At 42.4% G+C, this 16725-nt stretch overlaps 1 protein-coding gene across 1 annotated transcript in view; it reads right to left on the reverse strand.

Annotated features, from left to right (window-relative positions):
• Positions 1-16725, reverse strand: part of ABHD6 (abhydrolase domain containing 6, acylglycerol lipase) — a 44137-nt gene that overhangs the window by 22009 nt on the left and 5403 nt on the right. Inside the window, exon 2 of the mRNA XM_069084251.1 lies at positions 4780-4924. Within this exon, the coding sequence (XP_068940352.1) occupies positions 4780-4898 (119 nt within the window). The 5' untranslated portion in view covers positions 4899-4924. The remainder of the gene's footprint in view (positions 1-4779; positions 4925-16725) is intronic.

A 16725-nucleotide genomic window follows, 5' to 3' on the forward strand; every position in this document is an offset into this window, starting at 1 on the left:
CACACTTTCAGCATACGAGTAGAACACATAAAAGTCTGTTTTATGAAGAACTCATGCAGGGTAAGCATTCACATGGTGGTCAGAAGAAGAGACACGAGGACAATCTCCAGGTCTCTCTTAAGAACCTTGGAATTGATTGTGTGACAGGGGAGACCCTGTCACAACGCTCAGCAGGGCGTTCCCACCTCAGAGAAGGTGCTGTGCTCTAGGAGCAAAGCAGAATGGAGACAGCTCAAAGGCAATGTAGGATGCGAAGATTTAGAGTGTCCAGCCCAAGTGTTCATATGGACTATTTGTGCCCTACCTGTGGTGGAGCTCCCCAAGCTCACTGGTCTCATCAGTCACAGTTGGACACCTTGAAGCCTGATTCTAGCATGGTGATGTTATTTTGCTTCTCTTCAAGAACAAAGGACAACCACCAAGAACCCAAGTTCCCCCAAATGCTTCTATTTTGAAATGACACTGACCCAACTAAGGAAGTGGAGCTGTCAGATGTATCAGTGGGCATCAGGAGCCACTAACGGAATACCAGTGGGCATCAGGAGCCACTAACGGATACCAGTGGGCATCAGGAGCCACTAACGGATACCAGTGGCAGTTTTCCACCAAAGACATACTCAGACTGGAGATTCCTAGGGACACAAAGCAAGTAACACTGGTGCTGGAGAAGAGCAAGGAGATCAAATAAGCCAGTACTTAAAACAATTCATTCAGGCTATTCACTGAAAGGATAAATACTGAAATTGAAGCTTGAATACTTTGGCCACATAATAAGAGAATGGGACTCACTGGCAAAGACCCTGATGTTGGTAAAGATTGAAGGCAAAAGGAAAAGGGATGGGAGAGGAAGAGAGGGAGAGAGAGTGCCATGGAAACAATGATCATGAGCTTGGACAGACTGTGGGAGACTGGAGGACAGAAGGGCTCGGCGTGCTGAGGTCCACCAGGGCACAAAGGGTTGGACACAACTGAACAAATGAACAACAACAAAGTACCAGGCACTTTGCTAAGAGCTGGGGAGACAAACAAAGGCAAACAACAGGCCCTGCTCTTGAGAAGCTCACAGTCTAATGGAGGAAACCCATGAAAGCAGATATTTACAGACAAGATACAGGCTGCATCCACTGGAGGGTTATCTCAAAGGAAGGCACTAAGATTAAGGAGGGCTGACAAAGGCTTCTAGGACTTGAGCAGGGAAGTGAAGGAACAGAGAAGCCAGGAAGCATAGATGAGGAGGGAAAAGAGATCCAGGCAGGGGAGACAAGAGAAAATTCCCAGAACTGGGAGATGGGAGTATCTGTGTGAGGAACAGCAAGGTGACCAGTGCTGAGGGTTGCAGAGGTAGAGTACATGGATGGGAAGAAGGTATAAGAAGACTGGAAAGGTAAGAAGATCAAGCAGAGGATTTTATAGTTTATCCTGGAGACAATGAGGTTTATTGAATGGGTGTGTGGGTGTGGAGAGACAGAGAGAGAGAGACACAGAGAGAGAGAGAGAGAGAGAGAGAGAGAGGGAGAGAGAGAGAGAGAGAGAGAGAGAGTCAGATCTTTTCTTTAGGAAGATCAATCTGATAGCTGGATGAATGGAGAGTAGACTAGAGAAGGGAGAGGCTTGTAGCAAGCAGACTAACCAGTGTGTGAGGACCTGGCACCCAGGTCCCAATCCAGCTCTCTAGGCAATGTGCCCCTTTGGGTCCATATCCTTGGGCTCCCCCTACCTACTATGATCCAAAAAGCTTCCTTGGCTCTTGGCCCTTACCAGGTAGTTGTAGCAGGTAGTTGCAGTATCAGAGTAGAAAAGGGCGAGTCTATATGAAATATTACAAAGGCAAAATACATAGGATTTGGCACTGATTTGATATGGAAAGTGAAAGAAAGTGAGGAACAAATCATGAAACCTAGGTTTTGAGTTTGGGTGCCCAGGAGGATGGTGGAACCCTCAACCATAATAGGGAAGTTAAGACAAGAAGAGGGTTTGGGGTGGGGGAAGAGGATAATGAGTTTAGTTTTAGACCTACTGAGTTAAAAATGACACGTCTATGTTCAGGGGATGGGTTCTTCCCACGTTGTTGTTATTTGTAGGATATTCTTCCTCCTCTGTTTTCCAGTGGGATTATGAGCTCTCTGCTTCCCCAACTTGATTTTCATATAAGACCACAGACTTAGAGTTGGCAGGGTCCTTAAAGACCACCTAGTCCAAAGCTTCTTAAACTGTGGGTAGCATAAGTGCATGTGGGGGTTGCAAAAAGTTTGGCAACAGTAAAAGGCTTCTGAATGCACAATAACAAAAAATTAAATCAAAATCAAATGTGTAATGAAAATGAGGCGAGTCTGGCAGCATGTGACTTCACCACAGGCTTGGTTCTGAACACACAACATGTGCATTTTGTGCTGCCATCACAGCACACAACACCAACAAATGCCAGAAACACCTTGGTTCAGATTCGAGAGTCTTTAATAAATGGTAAAATTATATGTATACCAAAGAATTGTTTTCAAATTAATTTCTCTGATATTAATTATCAGTAAATGTTTGATTTGTATACTTATTTTATGTACCTATATACCCGGGGTTGCATAAAAATTTCTCAGGCAAAAAGGAGCCGTGAGAGGAAAAAGTTTAAGAAGCCCTGGTCTAGTCCAACCCCTTCATTTTACAGACAAAACAACTAAGGGCCAGAATGGCTGAGTTACCCAAAGGCACAGGGTACACAGAGTACCATGAATTGGGAGTGGCATCCAAGTCCCAAGCCAGCTCTCTAAGCAATGCTGCCCCTTCGGCTCCCCCTACCTACTATGATCCAAAAAGCTTCCTGGCTCTTGACCCTTACCATGAGCACAGCTCCTCCCCTTGACTACGTTCACACATCATGAATGGGTAGGCTCAACGTGTTCATGCTCACAACAACTGGGCAGCCCACCAGGAAGTCTCATCAGGGCCACAGGGACTCTGAGAATCACCTGCTGCCCTATTGTTAGCTTCATCGAAGAGCAGAGATTCCTTTCCATGGTGTCTCTGAACAGGAATGAACTGACCTTAATGGGCTTTTCCGCTCAACAGCCCCATGCTGGGGAACAAACAAAAGCCATGGAAGGCTTCTTGAAAAGAATTTAGTGGCATGGAGGAGAGCTTTTCATGCCCCCTTCAGTCCAGGGATGGGTGCAGAGATCTATGGGACTCCACCTCCTTGGAAACTGAGGCTTCAGAGCAGTAGTGAGAATCCCAGCCCAGGGAACATTCCTCACTGCCTTCCATGGCACACTAAGAATTGAATCGCCATTTAAATGAGAAAAAGCCAGTAAAGAAGTCAGCTGAAAAGGCCCAGATGTGATCTTCCCAAACCCACTTTATCCCCAGCAGCAATATTTCTCAATTCCTTAATTCTCTAGAAAATCTCTCTTTGCTTGGCTGTGGAATACTGAAGGATCTAGCCAAGTGATTTTCATCATTATGTGAGTGACAATTTCAGAACAAACCTAAAAAAAAAATTCTCTCTTAAATGTCGCCTGGGACTGCTTAATTGGATTCTTCTCCTTTGAAATACATAAATAAATGGCATTCTTGGACATTGAAGTCAAGTGTTGACATTCAATATCCAAGAATGCCATTTATTTATGTATTTCAAAGGAGAAGAACCTCACTGCTTAACCGTTCTTCCTTGTAATGAAAAAGAAGTCAATTCTGGGTGCTGAGGTGGGTGGTGTATAGTCAGAAATAACTCTGATGTAAAACCTAAAGGCCTCAATGAAGCTTATTTATTTTATTTTTTATTTTTAAAGAGAGGGTCAGATCTGACTACCTGAATTCACGATGATCTTTGTCCAAGACTTCAAAAGGCAGCTCAGAGTAGTGAATATGCACAGCACTTAGCCTAGTACCTGGAGCTTACTAGATGCTTAATAAATGTTTACTGAGGGACAGCTAGGTGACACAGTGAATAGAGCACCAGCCCTGGAGTCAAGAGGACCTGAATTCAAGTCCGGCCTCAGACACTTAACACTTACTAGCTGTGTGACCTTGGGTAAGGCACTTAACAGCAAATTCCCTGCCCTCCCTCCCTCCAAAAAAACCCCACAAATAAATAAATAAATGTTTACTGACTGACTGTTTGATGAGAGCTCAACTTGGAATCAGAAAGACCTAAACTAAAATGCCACCTTTGATTCTTAGTCGCTGCATGACCCTGGGCACGGCTCCTCAGCCTCAGTTTCCTTGTGGGTAAAATGGAGATAACAGCAGCACTTACCTCTAAAGGTTGTTGTGAAGTTCCAATGAGATTATATCTGTCATGTTCTTTACAAACCTCAAAGGGTCATATAAATGTGCTCATATAATCATTAAAATTATTATCCGAGTTGTTATCCAAGCTTTGCGGGTTCATATCTTCGCTGTTTGGTCATGGGTAAATACTTCACTTAATCTCTTTCCACTATAGGATTTCCCTATGCTGATAAAATCACAGATCTAGGCCAAAAGGGAAATGTTTTGACCTTCAAAGAACTAATGACTCGTTTCTTGCTAGAAACGAAAAGAGTATATGAATTCGATGGTCTCATGGGGAAAATAAAAGGCAGCTAGCAACTTTGGAGAGCAGTTCTTTAGGAATCTTCAGGGCATTTTCTAACAATACTTTGAAAATAGAATAAATTCTAAAGGATTAATCATCCATAAGCATTTATTTAGCACTTACTGAATACCGGCCACCATACTGGACGAGTAGACCCAAGGGTAGCTCTGTGTTCTCTTTTGAAATGTCAACTACAAACCTGGTTCTCTTACCAATAATAGATTCTGATCAGCGCTGAGGGCCACAGGAGAAATGAAGCCACAAAGGCCAGGATGGGGATGGCCAACGTCCCTCCAGCTATGACAAACATGTTCAGCACATGAAGATCCATCTTGCTTTTTTAAGGCTTGGTTTCACCTACAGAGGTTAAAGAGAGAAAAAAAAAAACCTTTAAAGCCACATGTTGGGGGGGGGATCCCAAATATACAGAGGGGAAGTGAAAAGTACTCCAAAGTACAGTTAGAAATCAGGCAGAAATAAAAGTTAAATCAGGGCATTTTTTCATTTTTACAAAGAAATCTCTGATGAGATTTTGCAGAATTCCAATGCATCTTCCCTAGTCGTTTTCAGAAGCCACAACAATTCTAAGGGGACATGATGGAAGAAGACAGGACTCTACTGGGGTTTGACTCTGTGGTAGATAGAATTAAAAGTCAGTGTGGTACAAGGGAAATGGTGCAGGATATAGAGTCAAAAGGCCAGGGTTCAAGTGACCTGGGAAACCTTGGGCAAGTTGCTTCTCTGGATCTGTTTTGTCATCTGAAAAAATTGTGGAAGGAGGCCTTCAATAATAGTCCTGAGGAAAACAAAATAGAACATATTATTCTCTAGGCAGCAGGAAAGGGGACTTAGTACATGTGAGATGGCACAATGCATTTTCAGGCAGTCACTGTAATATTTGTTCTAGCTTAACTGTTTTTCTCTGTACAAAGAGAAGGGTATGGAGGCAGAGCCAAGACAGTGGAGAAAAAGCAGGGACTCACTTGAGCTCTCCCCCAAATCCCTCCAAATGCAAAAACAAATTCTAGAACAGCAGAATCCAAAAATTTCCAGCCCAAGACAATCTGGACAATAGAAGGGAAAGCCTGTTGTGCCAGCCTGAGAGAGGAGTGGCACAGACCAACCCCCAGCAAAGAGTCCCCAGCAGGATGCAGGCGACTGAATCATTAGCAGCTGAGGTGGTTTCCATACTTCTCAACCCACGCACACCAAAGACAGCTCAGAAGGTCAGACCTGGGTGAGAGAGAAGTACACACCAGCCCTGGGCCCAGTGCAGCCCTGGGGTGGTGGCAGCAGTGGTGGCAGCTGCTTCCAGGGCTCTCAGCCCACAGACTTTATGGGGATAGAACAACTGATCAGAAGGAAATTACAGGGATCTCTTTGCTGGCACTGAGGCAGGTCTCTGCTGCTTTGCCCATACATGGATCTGGGTCACAGTCCCCAGCTCTACTTTGATCATACCACCTTGAAAGATCTAAAAACTTACAGGCCCCTAGAAGTATCTCTGAAAACAGCTGCACAAAACCCCTGAATCTTGGGATAGTATGCCCTCCACATTGGAAGGAGAGCCCTACATTAACAAAGAGTTTTTTTTTAAGCAAGTAATTGGCTGGGAAAATGAGCAAAAAGCAGAAAAAACTCAAGACTATAGAATCTTACTTTTGTGACAAAGAAGATCAAAACATACAACCAGAAGAAGACAATAAAGTCAAAGTTCCTACATCCAAAGCCTCCAAGAAAAATATGGATTGGTCTCAGGCCATGGAAAAGCTCGAAAAAGGAATCTGAAAATCAAGTAAGAGAAGTAGAGGAAAAACTGGGAAGAGAAATGACAGTGATGCAAGAAAATCATGAAAAATGAGTCAACAGCCTGCTAAAGGAGACCCCAAAAATAGTGAAGAATGTAACACCTTAAAAAATAGACTAGACCAAATAGCGAAAAAGATCCAAAAAGTCAATGAGAAGAAGAATGCTTTAAAAAGTAGATTTGGCCAAATGGAAAAGGAGGTCCAAAAGCTCACGGATGAAAATAATTTTTCAAAAATTAGAATGGAGAAAATGTAAGCTAATGACCCTATGAGAAATCAAAAAATTATAAAACAAAACCAAAAGAATGAAAAAATAGGAGGCAATGTGAAATGTCTCATTGTAAAAACAACTGACCTGGAAAACAGAACCAGGAGAGATAATTTAAAAATTACTGGACTACCTGAAAACCATGATCAAAATAAGAGCCTAGACATCATCTTTCAAGAAGTTATCAAGGAGGGGCGGCCAGGTAGCACAGCGAGTAAGAGCACTGGCTCCAGTGTTGAGAAGACCTGGAAATCGAATCCCGGGCTCAGACACTTAGCACCCACCCAGAAACACCTGGCCGTGTAACCTTGAGCAAGTTACTCAACCCCAATTGCTTAGGGGTGGCCAGGTGGCTCAGCGAGTAAGAGCACCAGCTCCAGTGTCAGGATGACCTGGATCAAATCCGGGCTCAGATACTCAGCACCACACCCAGCAATAACTGGCCGTGTAACCTTGAGCAAGTTACTTAACCCCGATTGCTAAAAAAAAAAAAAAAAAAGAAGTTATCAAGGAAAATTGTCCTAATAGTCTAGAACCAGAGGGTAAAATAGAAATTGAAAGAATCCATCAATCACATCCCAAAAAGAAAAGTGCCAGGAATATTAAAAATTCCAGAGTTCCCAAGTCAAGGAGAAAATATTGCAAGTAGCCAAAAAGAAATAACTCAAGTATCATGGAAACACAGTCAAGATAACACAAGATTTAGCATTTTCTACATTAAGGGATCTGAGGGTTTGGAAAATGATATTCCAGAAGTCAAAGGAGCAGAATTAAAATCAAGAATCACCTACCCAGCAAAACTGAGTAATCAATGAGGGGGAAAAACTAACATTCAATGATGTGGAGGAATTTAATATATTCTTGAGAAGCCAGAGCTAAATAGTTCTATACAGTTCAACTACAAGATGCAAGAGAAGCATGAAAAGGTAAATGGGGAAAAAGAAATCATAAGGGACTTAGTAAAGTTGAGCTGTTTATATTCCCACATGAAAAGATGATATTTGTAACTCATGAGACCTTTCTCATTATTAGGGTAGTTGGAAAGAATATATATAGACAGAGGTCACAAGGTAAGTTGAATATAAATATTGAAAAAATAGCTGCAGAGTGTAGGGGGACCAAGTGACCAGTCTGAGGGGTAATTGCTCTTGCTTTAACCTGCTTTGATCTGGATTGCGGTCTAGGGTGGAGGTCCTGGGGTTCGTGACCAGCTTGCCAGAGTGTGTGGAGGCCTCAGAGAGAACACCCATCTAATACCTCTGGCAGCTGAGAAAACCCCAGCATCTGAGACAAAAGCTCCTCTGCCTGGTGGCAGAGTCCTACTGTGGCAAAAAGCCCAGGGGTCAAGTGACTGAGGGGCGACATGACCAGACAAAGGAAGCAAAACAAACAGAAGATTCCAACATCAGACTCCTATTTTGGGGACGAAAAGGAGCAAAGCATAGAACAGGAGGAAGACAGTGGAGTCAGAACTCCTGCACCAAAAGCTTCAAAGGAAAGTATGAGCTGCTTACAGGCCATAGAGGACCTTAAGAAGAAGATAAGAGAAGTGGAGGAAAAATTGGGAAAAGAAATGAGAATGATGCAATAAAATTATGAAATGAGAATCAACAGCCTGACTGAGGAAAGTCACACCCTAAAAAACAGACTGACTCAATTGGAAAAAGAGGCTCAAAAAGGCAACGAGGAGAGGAATGCCTCAAAAAGCCTAATTTGCCAGATGGAAAAAGAATCTCAAAAGTTCAATGGGAAGAATCATTCCCTTGGATTTAGATTGGAGCAAAGGGAAGCTAGTGACTTCAAGAGAAATCAAGATGATGTTAAACAGATCCAAACAAATGAAAGAACAGAAGGCAATGTGAAATATCTCATGGGAAAAACCACTGACCTGGAAAATAGATCCAGGAGAGATAATCTAAAAATTATTGGACTACCTGAAAGCCATGATCAGGGAAAGAACCTAGAAATCATCCTCCAAGAAATTCTCAAGGAAAATTGCCCTGAGGTTTTATAACCAGAAGGCAAAATAGAGGTTGAAAGAATCCACTGATCACCCCTTGAAAAAGATCCCAAAAAGAAAACTCCTAGGAATATTATAGCCAGGTTCTGGAATTCCCAGATCAAGGAGAAAATATTACAAGCAGCCAGGAAGAAACAATTTGAATATTGTGGAAACACAATCAGGATAACACAGGTTCTGGAAGCTTCTACACTGAGGGATCGAAGGGCCTGGAATATGATATTCTGGAGGGCAGAGGAGCTGGGATTAAAACCAAGAATCACCTACTCAGCAAAACTGAGTATCATCTTTCAGGAGAAAATATTGTCATTCAGTGGAATAGAGGACTTTCATGCATTCTTAATGAAAAAACCAGAGTTGAATATTAAATTTGACATCCAGATACAAGAAGCAAGAGAAGCTTGAGAAGGAAAACAGGGAAAAGAAATTATAAGCCACTGATCAAAGTTGAACTATTAACATTCCTACATGGAAAAACAATAATTGTAACTGATGAAACTTTTCTCAGTATGAAGATAGTTGAAGGGAATAGAAATATATATAAATATATGTCTATATCGGAGGGTATGCGAGTGTATGAATACATGTGTGAATGTGTGTATATATGCTTACAGGTACACATAGATAGAGGATACAGGACCAATTTAATAGAAAGGGATGATACTTAAAAGGGCAAATCAAGAGGTGAGAGAGGAATATAGTGAGAGGAGATTCAGAGAGACTGAATGGGATAAATTATCTCATAAAGAAGAGGCAAGGTTAAAGGGTTACAATGGAGGGGAAGAATAGGAAGGCAAAAGGGAATGGGTAAACCTTATTCTTACTGCATTTGGCTCAGGGAGGAAAAAAATACACACTAAATAGGGTATCTCACCCTACAGGTGTAAGGGTTATGGGATTTAAAGATCTTCCATGCCCCATTAGACTTGCTGACGTAGAAGGAAGGGGTGGGGCAAGAGGAAACGGAAGCCAAGCTAGGGTTCCTGTGGTGACTGGCAGTGGTGGCAGAAGCGGCAGTGGTGGCAGAAGCGGAAGCGGCAGCAGCAGCAGAGGCAGCGGCAGCGGTAGTGGCCGAGGTGGAGGCACAAACCCCTTTTTGAGCCAGCCAAAATTTCTGCTAAGGACTCCTGCTGAGGACTGCCAGGGGCTGGAGCTGCTAGGAGCACGCTTCCTGGATGCTGAGTAGTTGCTGTGAGTGGGGAGAGGAGACCCTTAGACTGAGGTAGCCTGTTCTGTTTTAAAGGCTTGAGAATGTGGGTGCTTTCTACTTTATCTACCTGTGCCAATTTCATAACTACTCTGATGGCTTTGACTTTATGGTTTGGGGACTCATGACTGTATTTTAATAAACGTTCCAGCTTTATCCCCCATATAGAGAGCTTGGTATATTTTGTGATTAATAACCACATCAGCATATTTATAATTGCCATAGGCATTGTGAATATTGCATTGCTGATACAACAGGAGAGTAGGGGGAAGAGGATGAGAGGGGGTATGATGGAAGGGAGAGCAGGCTTGGGGGGAGAGAAGTTGGAAGCACTCACTTTTTTTTTTTAAGCAATCGGGGTTAAGTAACTTGCTCAAGTTTACATGGCCAGTTATTTCTGGGCGTGGTGCTAAGTATATGAGCCTGGAATTCGATCCAGGTCATCCCGACACTGGAGCTGGTGCTCTTACTCACTGAGCTACCTGGCCGCCCCTAAGCAATTGGGGTTGAGTAACTTGCTCAAGGTTACACGGCCAGGTGTTTCTGGGTGGGTGCTAAGTGTCTGAGCCTGGGATTCGATCTCCAGGTCATCCCAACACTGGAGCCGGTGCTCTTACTCGCTGTGCTACCTGGCTGCCCCGGAAGCACTCACTTTTGAAAAGGGATGGGATCAAAGTAGAGAAGAGAACAAGTGGGTGATGGAATAGGAGGGAGGGAAATACAATCAGTCTTTTACAATATATCTACTATGTTAATGTTTTGCATTAGCTACACATGTACAATCTATACTGAACTGCTTATCTTCCCAGTAAGAGTGGGTGACAAGGGAGGAAGGGAATGAATCTGGAATTCAAAGTTTTAAAATTAAATGTTTAAAATTATATATACATATATACTCTTATTAATACTATCTTACATCTAATTGGGAAAGAAGATATACAGGCATTGGGGCATAGAGATATACCATGCCCTATTGGAAAAGTCTAAGGGGGTATGGGAAAAGATATGGGAGAGAGCAGATTGGAGGAGGGGATATCCTGTGGGACTGCTATTCTGGGGTGGTGGGTAGGGGGAAAACGGGGAGAAAATTTGTAACTCAAAATCTGGTGGAAATTAGTTATGTAAATCAGAAGTTAATAAAGCATTTGAAAAATGAAAAAAAATTGTTTTTACATGCACCTAAGAATATCCATAGGCAATGGGGTGTAGAAATCTAGCTTATTCTACAGGAAAACAGAAGCAGAAGGGGATAAGAGAAGGGGGGGGTGATAGAAGGGAGGGCATTAAGAGTGGGTGGAGGGGAGAAATGGGGAGAAAATTTGGAACTCAAAGTCTTGTGCAAGTGAATGTTGAAAACTAAAATAAATAAAAAAACAAACAAATAAATGTGAAAAAGAAAAGGGAGGGTATGTTTTTTGTTTATTCATTTATTTGTTTCGGCAGAAGGTGCAGTAGAAGAGTGTTTCTTTTAACAGGTAGTTCTTTTATGTTTTTCTTTTTTCATTTCTGTTCCTGGGGAGGAAGCCATGGTATGAGAAGAGGCCTGAGAGTCATGAAGACTTGGGTTTAAATCTTATCTCTGACACAAATTAGGTGAGTGACTGGGTAATTCACTTAATCTTTTAGTGCTCTAGATAACTCTCTAGAACCATGCATTGTAGTAAAGTGTGAGGAAATATTTGGTTATATTGTTCAGAAAACCCTATTTATAAAAATTGTTTGACCCTGGCTTGATGTGGCTAGAAACTGGCTGACCTTGGAGACTAGCCAGATATTCTGCTTCAGGGAATGCTTGAATCCCACTCTGATCTGGGGATAGCCCAATGCTTGTGTTTTGAGTATCCCCAAATTTAAAATGTTTAGGCTTATATCTCGGTTGACCTTCACTTGAATGTTCATCCTTACTGATAGACATCTCCCTGGACCTCATCCACTGCTAAGTGGATGTAGTTCATGCAGGTCTCCTAGGAAACCCTATATAATATAAACCTCTCAGAGACTAAGGAGGGAGCCTTTTTCCTGCTTTCTTTTCTACCAAATGACAAAATAAATTTCTTTTTAAAATGATTTCAGATTTGGGATTTGTTCTCATGACTTGTTAACAGATGGTCCTAATCTGCTTTGGTAAAGGGAGTTTCCTCATTCAGGAGTCCTTATGTCATTGAAATCACTGGTCCAATGTCTATACTGTCCTACTGTGTGCTAGGCACTAACTGGGAATATAAATATTCAAGTAATCAAGCATCATTTATTAATCATTTACTATGTACCAAACACTTGGCTAGGCGCTGGAGATACAAAAATAAAAATGAAACAGTCCCTGCCCTCAAGGAGCTTACATTCTATTGGAAAGAAACAAATGGTATATATTGAAATATACACAAAATACATATATATATATATCAAACCTTCAACAAACACTTATTGAGTGGCAGTCACAGTACTAAGCACTAGATGTAAGAAAGAGAGAAACAGTTCCTCCCCTCAGGAAGCTTACCCTCTAATGGCAGAGCTTAAAAGGTTTGGGAAGGAAGAGCATTATCACCTAGGAGGATGGTGTTATGGGAATGGGAATCTAAGATCTTGCCTGCCCCTCAGCCCTTTGATAGGCTTAAGTGACTCTGAGAACCTTCCCAGATTTGAAAATATGTTCTGCCCCCTAACACACTGAATGTGGTCACATGGAGCCTGTGGCGGGAGGCTTGTTTTTCAGGAATACCCACACCTTGTTACTTTGTGATTGGGCAGTGGGTCAAGCGGGTTGTGATGGTCTCTGACCCAGGAAAAGGCTCTATATACCCTGATATGAGGTTTTGTTTTGGGGCTCACTTTGGGAAGAGTTGTATGATTTGGCCAGATGAGACTATGGGCAGCCGCTGAGCCCCTGGCTTTGAAAACCCAGATGTTGGTGCTTCCCTCTCTGCTAACTGACTAGGTATGTATGTAAAGGTCAGACAGCTGGAAGCCTGTCTGCTGATCTGTTTCTCTGTCTGTATTTGTTGTCTGCTTGTAACTGGTTTGTATTCTCTGAAGTTCAGGGTGCTGACCTTTTTCCCCTGAACTAGGTAAATGACATATGTTTGATTAAAGCAAGATTGTTAACCCATTTTGAGTTGCTTTCCTTTAGAAAAACAGATCTAAGAACCTGTGTTGGTGGCCACCCTGGGTATGCTAGGGTGATTGCTGCTACAGATATCTGGTCAGAAGAGTTTGTGTGGAAGGGACTTCTATTCTATCACTATGTTTGTTGCCTTCAAATTTTCTCTTTTCCGATAGCACTCATCTTTTCCTTCTCCTCCCCTCTAGAGAAGGGGTTTTTAACTAGGGGGTCCATGGAGCCCCAAGGTATTCATGGATAGGTTTCAGAGGGGCTTCAAACTTGGATGAGAAAGAGTAGTATCTTTATTTCACTAATCTGTAACTGAAATTTATTTTTAAAAATATTCTTATATTGTTGATTCTTTGAAAAATATTGAATATTTTTGTTATTAAAATTTCAAGTATTTTAAAAGATGATTCCGAAAAGGGGTCCCTCTGCTTCACAAGACTACAGAGGGGGACCACAACACACAAAAAGGGTAAGATTCTTCCCACCCCTGGCTCCAAAGCCTGGCTCGGATGGCATCTCCCCTACACTATTGTCTTTCATTCCTCCAGTTGGAATCTTTCCTGACTTGGGATATCATGTGACATTTTATCCTGTTACACTCTGATAAAAGTACCTTTTTGTATTTGTCACATATTGCACATCTCATAATTAGTTATGTTTGTTTAGAGACAGAATGATATGGAAATTAGAGCAGTGAGCTTGGAGTCAGGTAAGTCCTAATTCTATCAGGCAACAAGGTAGTATAATGACTGGAACTCTAGTCCTCAACTGAGTTCCAATGCTACCTCAGACACTTATTAGCTATGTGACCCTGGACATATCATTTAACCTCAGTCTGCTTCACTTTTCCCAACTGTAAAATGGGGACAATTACAGCCCCTACCTCCCAAGGTTGTATTAAACGAGATAATATTTGGAGAGTGCTTAGCACATAGTAGGTGTTACATAAATGTTTTTCTCTTCCCTCTCTGTTACTTATTGAGCTGGGTTGATTTATTTTGCTTAAATGTAACTTTCTTAAGTTACAAAAGAGGACTCTAACAGGGAAGGGGAGGGGTGTTCTATTGGGATAAAGAGAGTGTTCTTGGGGAGTCACAGTTTTTCAAAATATCAATAAAATATGTTTTATGAGCTCTTTCTGGCACACCAATCACCTCAAGAGGCTGAGATCTTGAGAGTTGATGAGTTTTCCCAAGGTGCTAAGCATAAATGGTGTTTTCCATACTCTTTGCACATGAAAACAATCCCTGGCAGGAGAATGAGGACTATCCATCTTTTGCCACATGCCAGTCAGGCTTAGGAAAGCTTACTAATATAGCTAAGCTTAAAAAAAATCAACAACAATTCAATTCACTTTCAATGATTAATAGCAAGGTTACAAATTGAGTCTTGGTGGGCATGCCATAGGGGGGATGAGGATGTACAGAAGAGAATATCCAGAAGACCTGAATTCAGATCCTGCTGGGTGACCCTGGGCACCTATTTCATCCTCAGTTTACTCATCTGTAAAATGAAGAAGCTGAACTCAACAATATCTAAGGTCCCTTAGAGGCTGTCCAGCCCAGCCCCCATTGTACAGATGAGGAAGTGACTGGCCTGAATCAGCAAGGCCAGCAATCTGCCCAAGCAGAACTCCACACACATACCAGCTGTGTGGCTGAAGGCGAGTCACTAGTGGGTCGCCCATCTGTTAACTGGGGATAATAACAGCATCTACCTTGTGGGGTTGCTGCAAGACTCAAATAAAATAATACCGAACATTCTTCGCAAATGGTAAAGCTTTGTGTAAATGTCAGCTATTATTTTTCTTTTAAAAATAGAATTTTCTGTCTTGTGCCTTTACATCATCTACATATCCATCTATATTCCTCCCTTCCCTTCCCAGAAAGTCATCCCTCCTAAGGAAGAATTTTAAAAAGAAGAGAAAAAATCCAGCAAAACCAATCAACATAATGAAAAAGGATATTATTGTTCAGCCAGATTATGGGAATAATGGGGTGCTTACTGGTTGGTAAAGAACACTGGCTTTGGACACAGAGAACCTGAGCTGAACTCTGGCTTTTTTTTATTAGCGCCTGTGCAACCTCGGGCAAGGGGCAGGTGGGTGGTGCAGTGGATAGAATGCCAGGCCTGAAGTCAGGAAGACCCATGGTCTTAAGTTCAAATCTGACCTCACACACTTATGGTCTGTGTGACCCTGGGCAAGTCACTTCACTGTTTGCCTCAGCTTCTTCATCTGTAAAATGAGCCAGAGAAGGAAGGGCCAACCACTCCAGTATCTTTGCCAAGAAAACCCCAAGTGGGGTCACAGGGAGTCAGACATAACAAGAACAAACCAAACTTTGGGCAAGTCACTGGATTTCTCTGGAACTCAGTTTGCCATCTGTAAAATGAGAGCGTTGGACTTCAGGACCTCTCAGGTCCCTTTCAGTTCCACATCTAGGGTCCTTTGATTCTAATTTTATTCATCAGAACATCATTTAACATCATGTTACTCAGGCAACAGAATATCATGTTTTTAATAGTCAAAATAACATCCTCTTGGACATTTTTTTACTAAAATATAATGGTGTGCTTCATGGAGGTGGGCTGGCTGCTTCCACTGTTGCCTCATGGTCACCACAATGATGCTGCCAAGATTCCCAGTGCTCTTTTCGAACTTTCACTTTTTATGGCAGAGGGCTGGGGGAGAAAGCTCTTGCCAGAGCAGTAAACAGGTGTGTCCCTCAGAGAGTTCCAAAGTCCTTCGCAACCAGGAAAGATCAGCTGAGCTTTCAGGAGGATCCATGAATTGGATTCCGGGCCCTTGGCAGCATTTTTGTGAACCCAAGAGTCAAATCCATTTTGTTAATTATTTCCTGACAAGAGTTGGTCCAGCTCGGCTCCAGAAGGAAACAGATAACCTGACCCTTCTTTTTTTTTTTATTGTAACTGGGTTTTTTTTATTCTTTTTTTTTCTTTTTTGCTTTTTGGAGGGCAATTGGGGTTAAGTGGCTTGCCCAAGGTAACACAGCTAGTTTTTGTGTTAAGTGTCTGAGGCCAGATTTGAACTCAGGTCCTCCTGACTCCAGGACCAGTGCTCTATTCACTGTGCCACCTAGCTGCCCCAACCTGACCCTTCTTAAAACAACAGAAGGGCAGAGAACCAAAAAGATCACGCCTACTTGCCCAGGATCTCAGAGGCCATTAAGGAATAGGGGTCCCATGAAATACATTCTAGCCCAAGGTGGAGGAACACAACCTTCTCCTTGAAGGTCCTATCCTAAGGCACACTACGGGTGTCACTGAGGAGCCTTTGCCCAAACTTGTAAAGACAGCAAGATTATTACTCAATAAGGGAGTTGCCCTGATCTACCCTCAAGGATGATAATTGAGGTCCTTGTACTTTGGCAGGCTCCATGCTAGAGCCCTTGCTCACTCCCTTGGTCACAGCCAAGGGGTCCTGTTGCCACATCTTCCTTCTCAGGCTCAGCTATCACGTAATACTTTATTGCTTTGGTGCCCTTTATTCCAGAATTCCATTTCCTCTTTGTCCTAGAAGTACTGGTGGCGGCAGGAACAGCATCCAGGAAGAAGGAGATAGCAAGCACTCTAGCCACTGTGCCACCTAGCAGTTCTAGAAGGAGCCTTAAAAGTCATCTGGTTCAACCCATTCATTTTCAAAATGAGGGGACAGAGAAATGACCTGCCCACAGTCACACAGTTAGTAACTAGAAGAGCCAAGATTCAAATGTAGGTCCTTTGAC

This window comes from Petaurus breviceps, unplaced genomic scaffold (genome assembly GCF_028583685.1).
Source record: "Petaurus breviceps papuanus isolate PSGF00001 unplaced genomic scaffold, PetGlider_PUasm1.0 174, whole genome shotgun sequence".
NCBI lineage: Eukaryota > Metazoa > Chordata > Mammalia > Diprotodontia > Petauridae > Petaurus > Petaurus breviceps.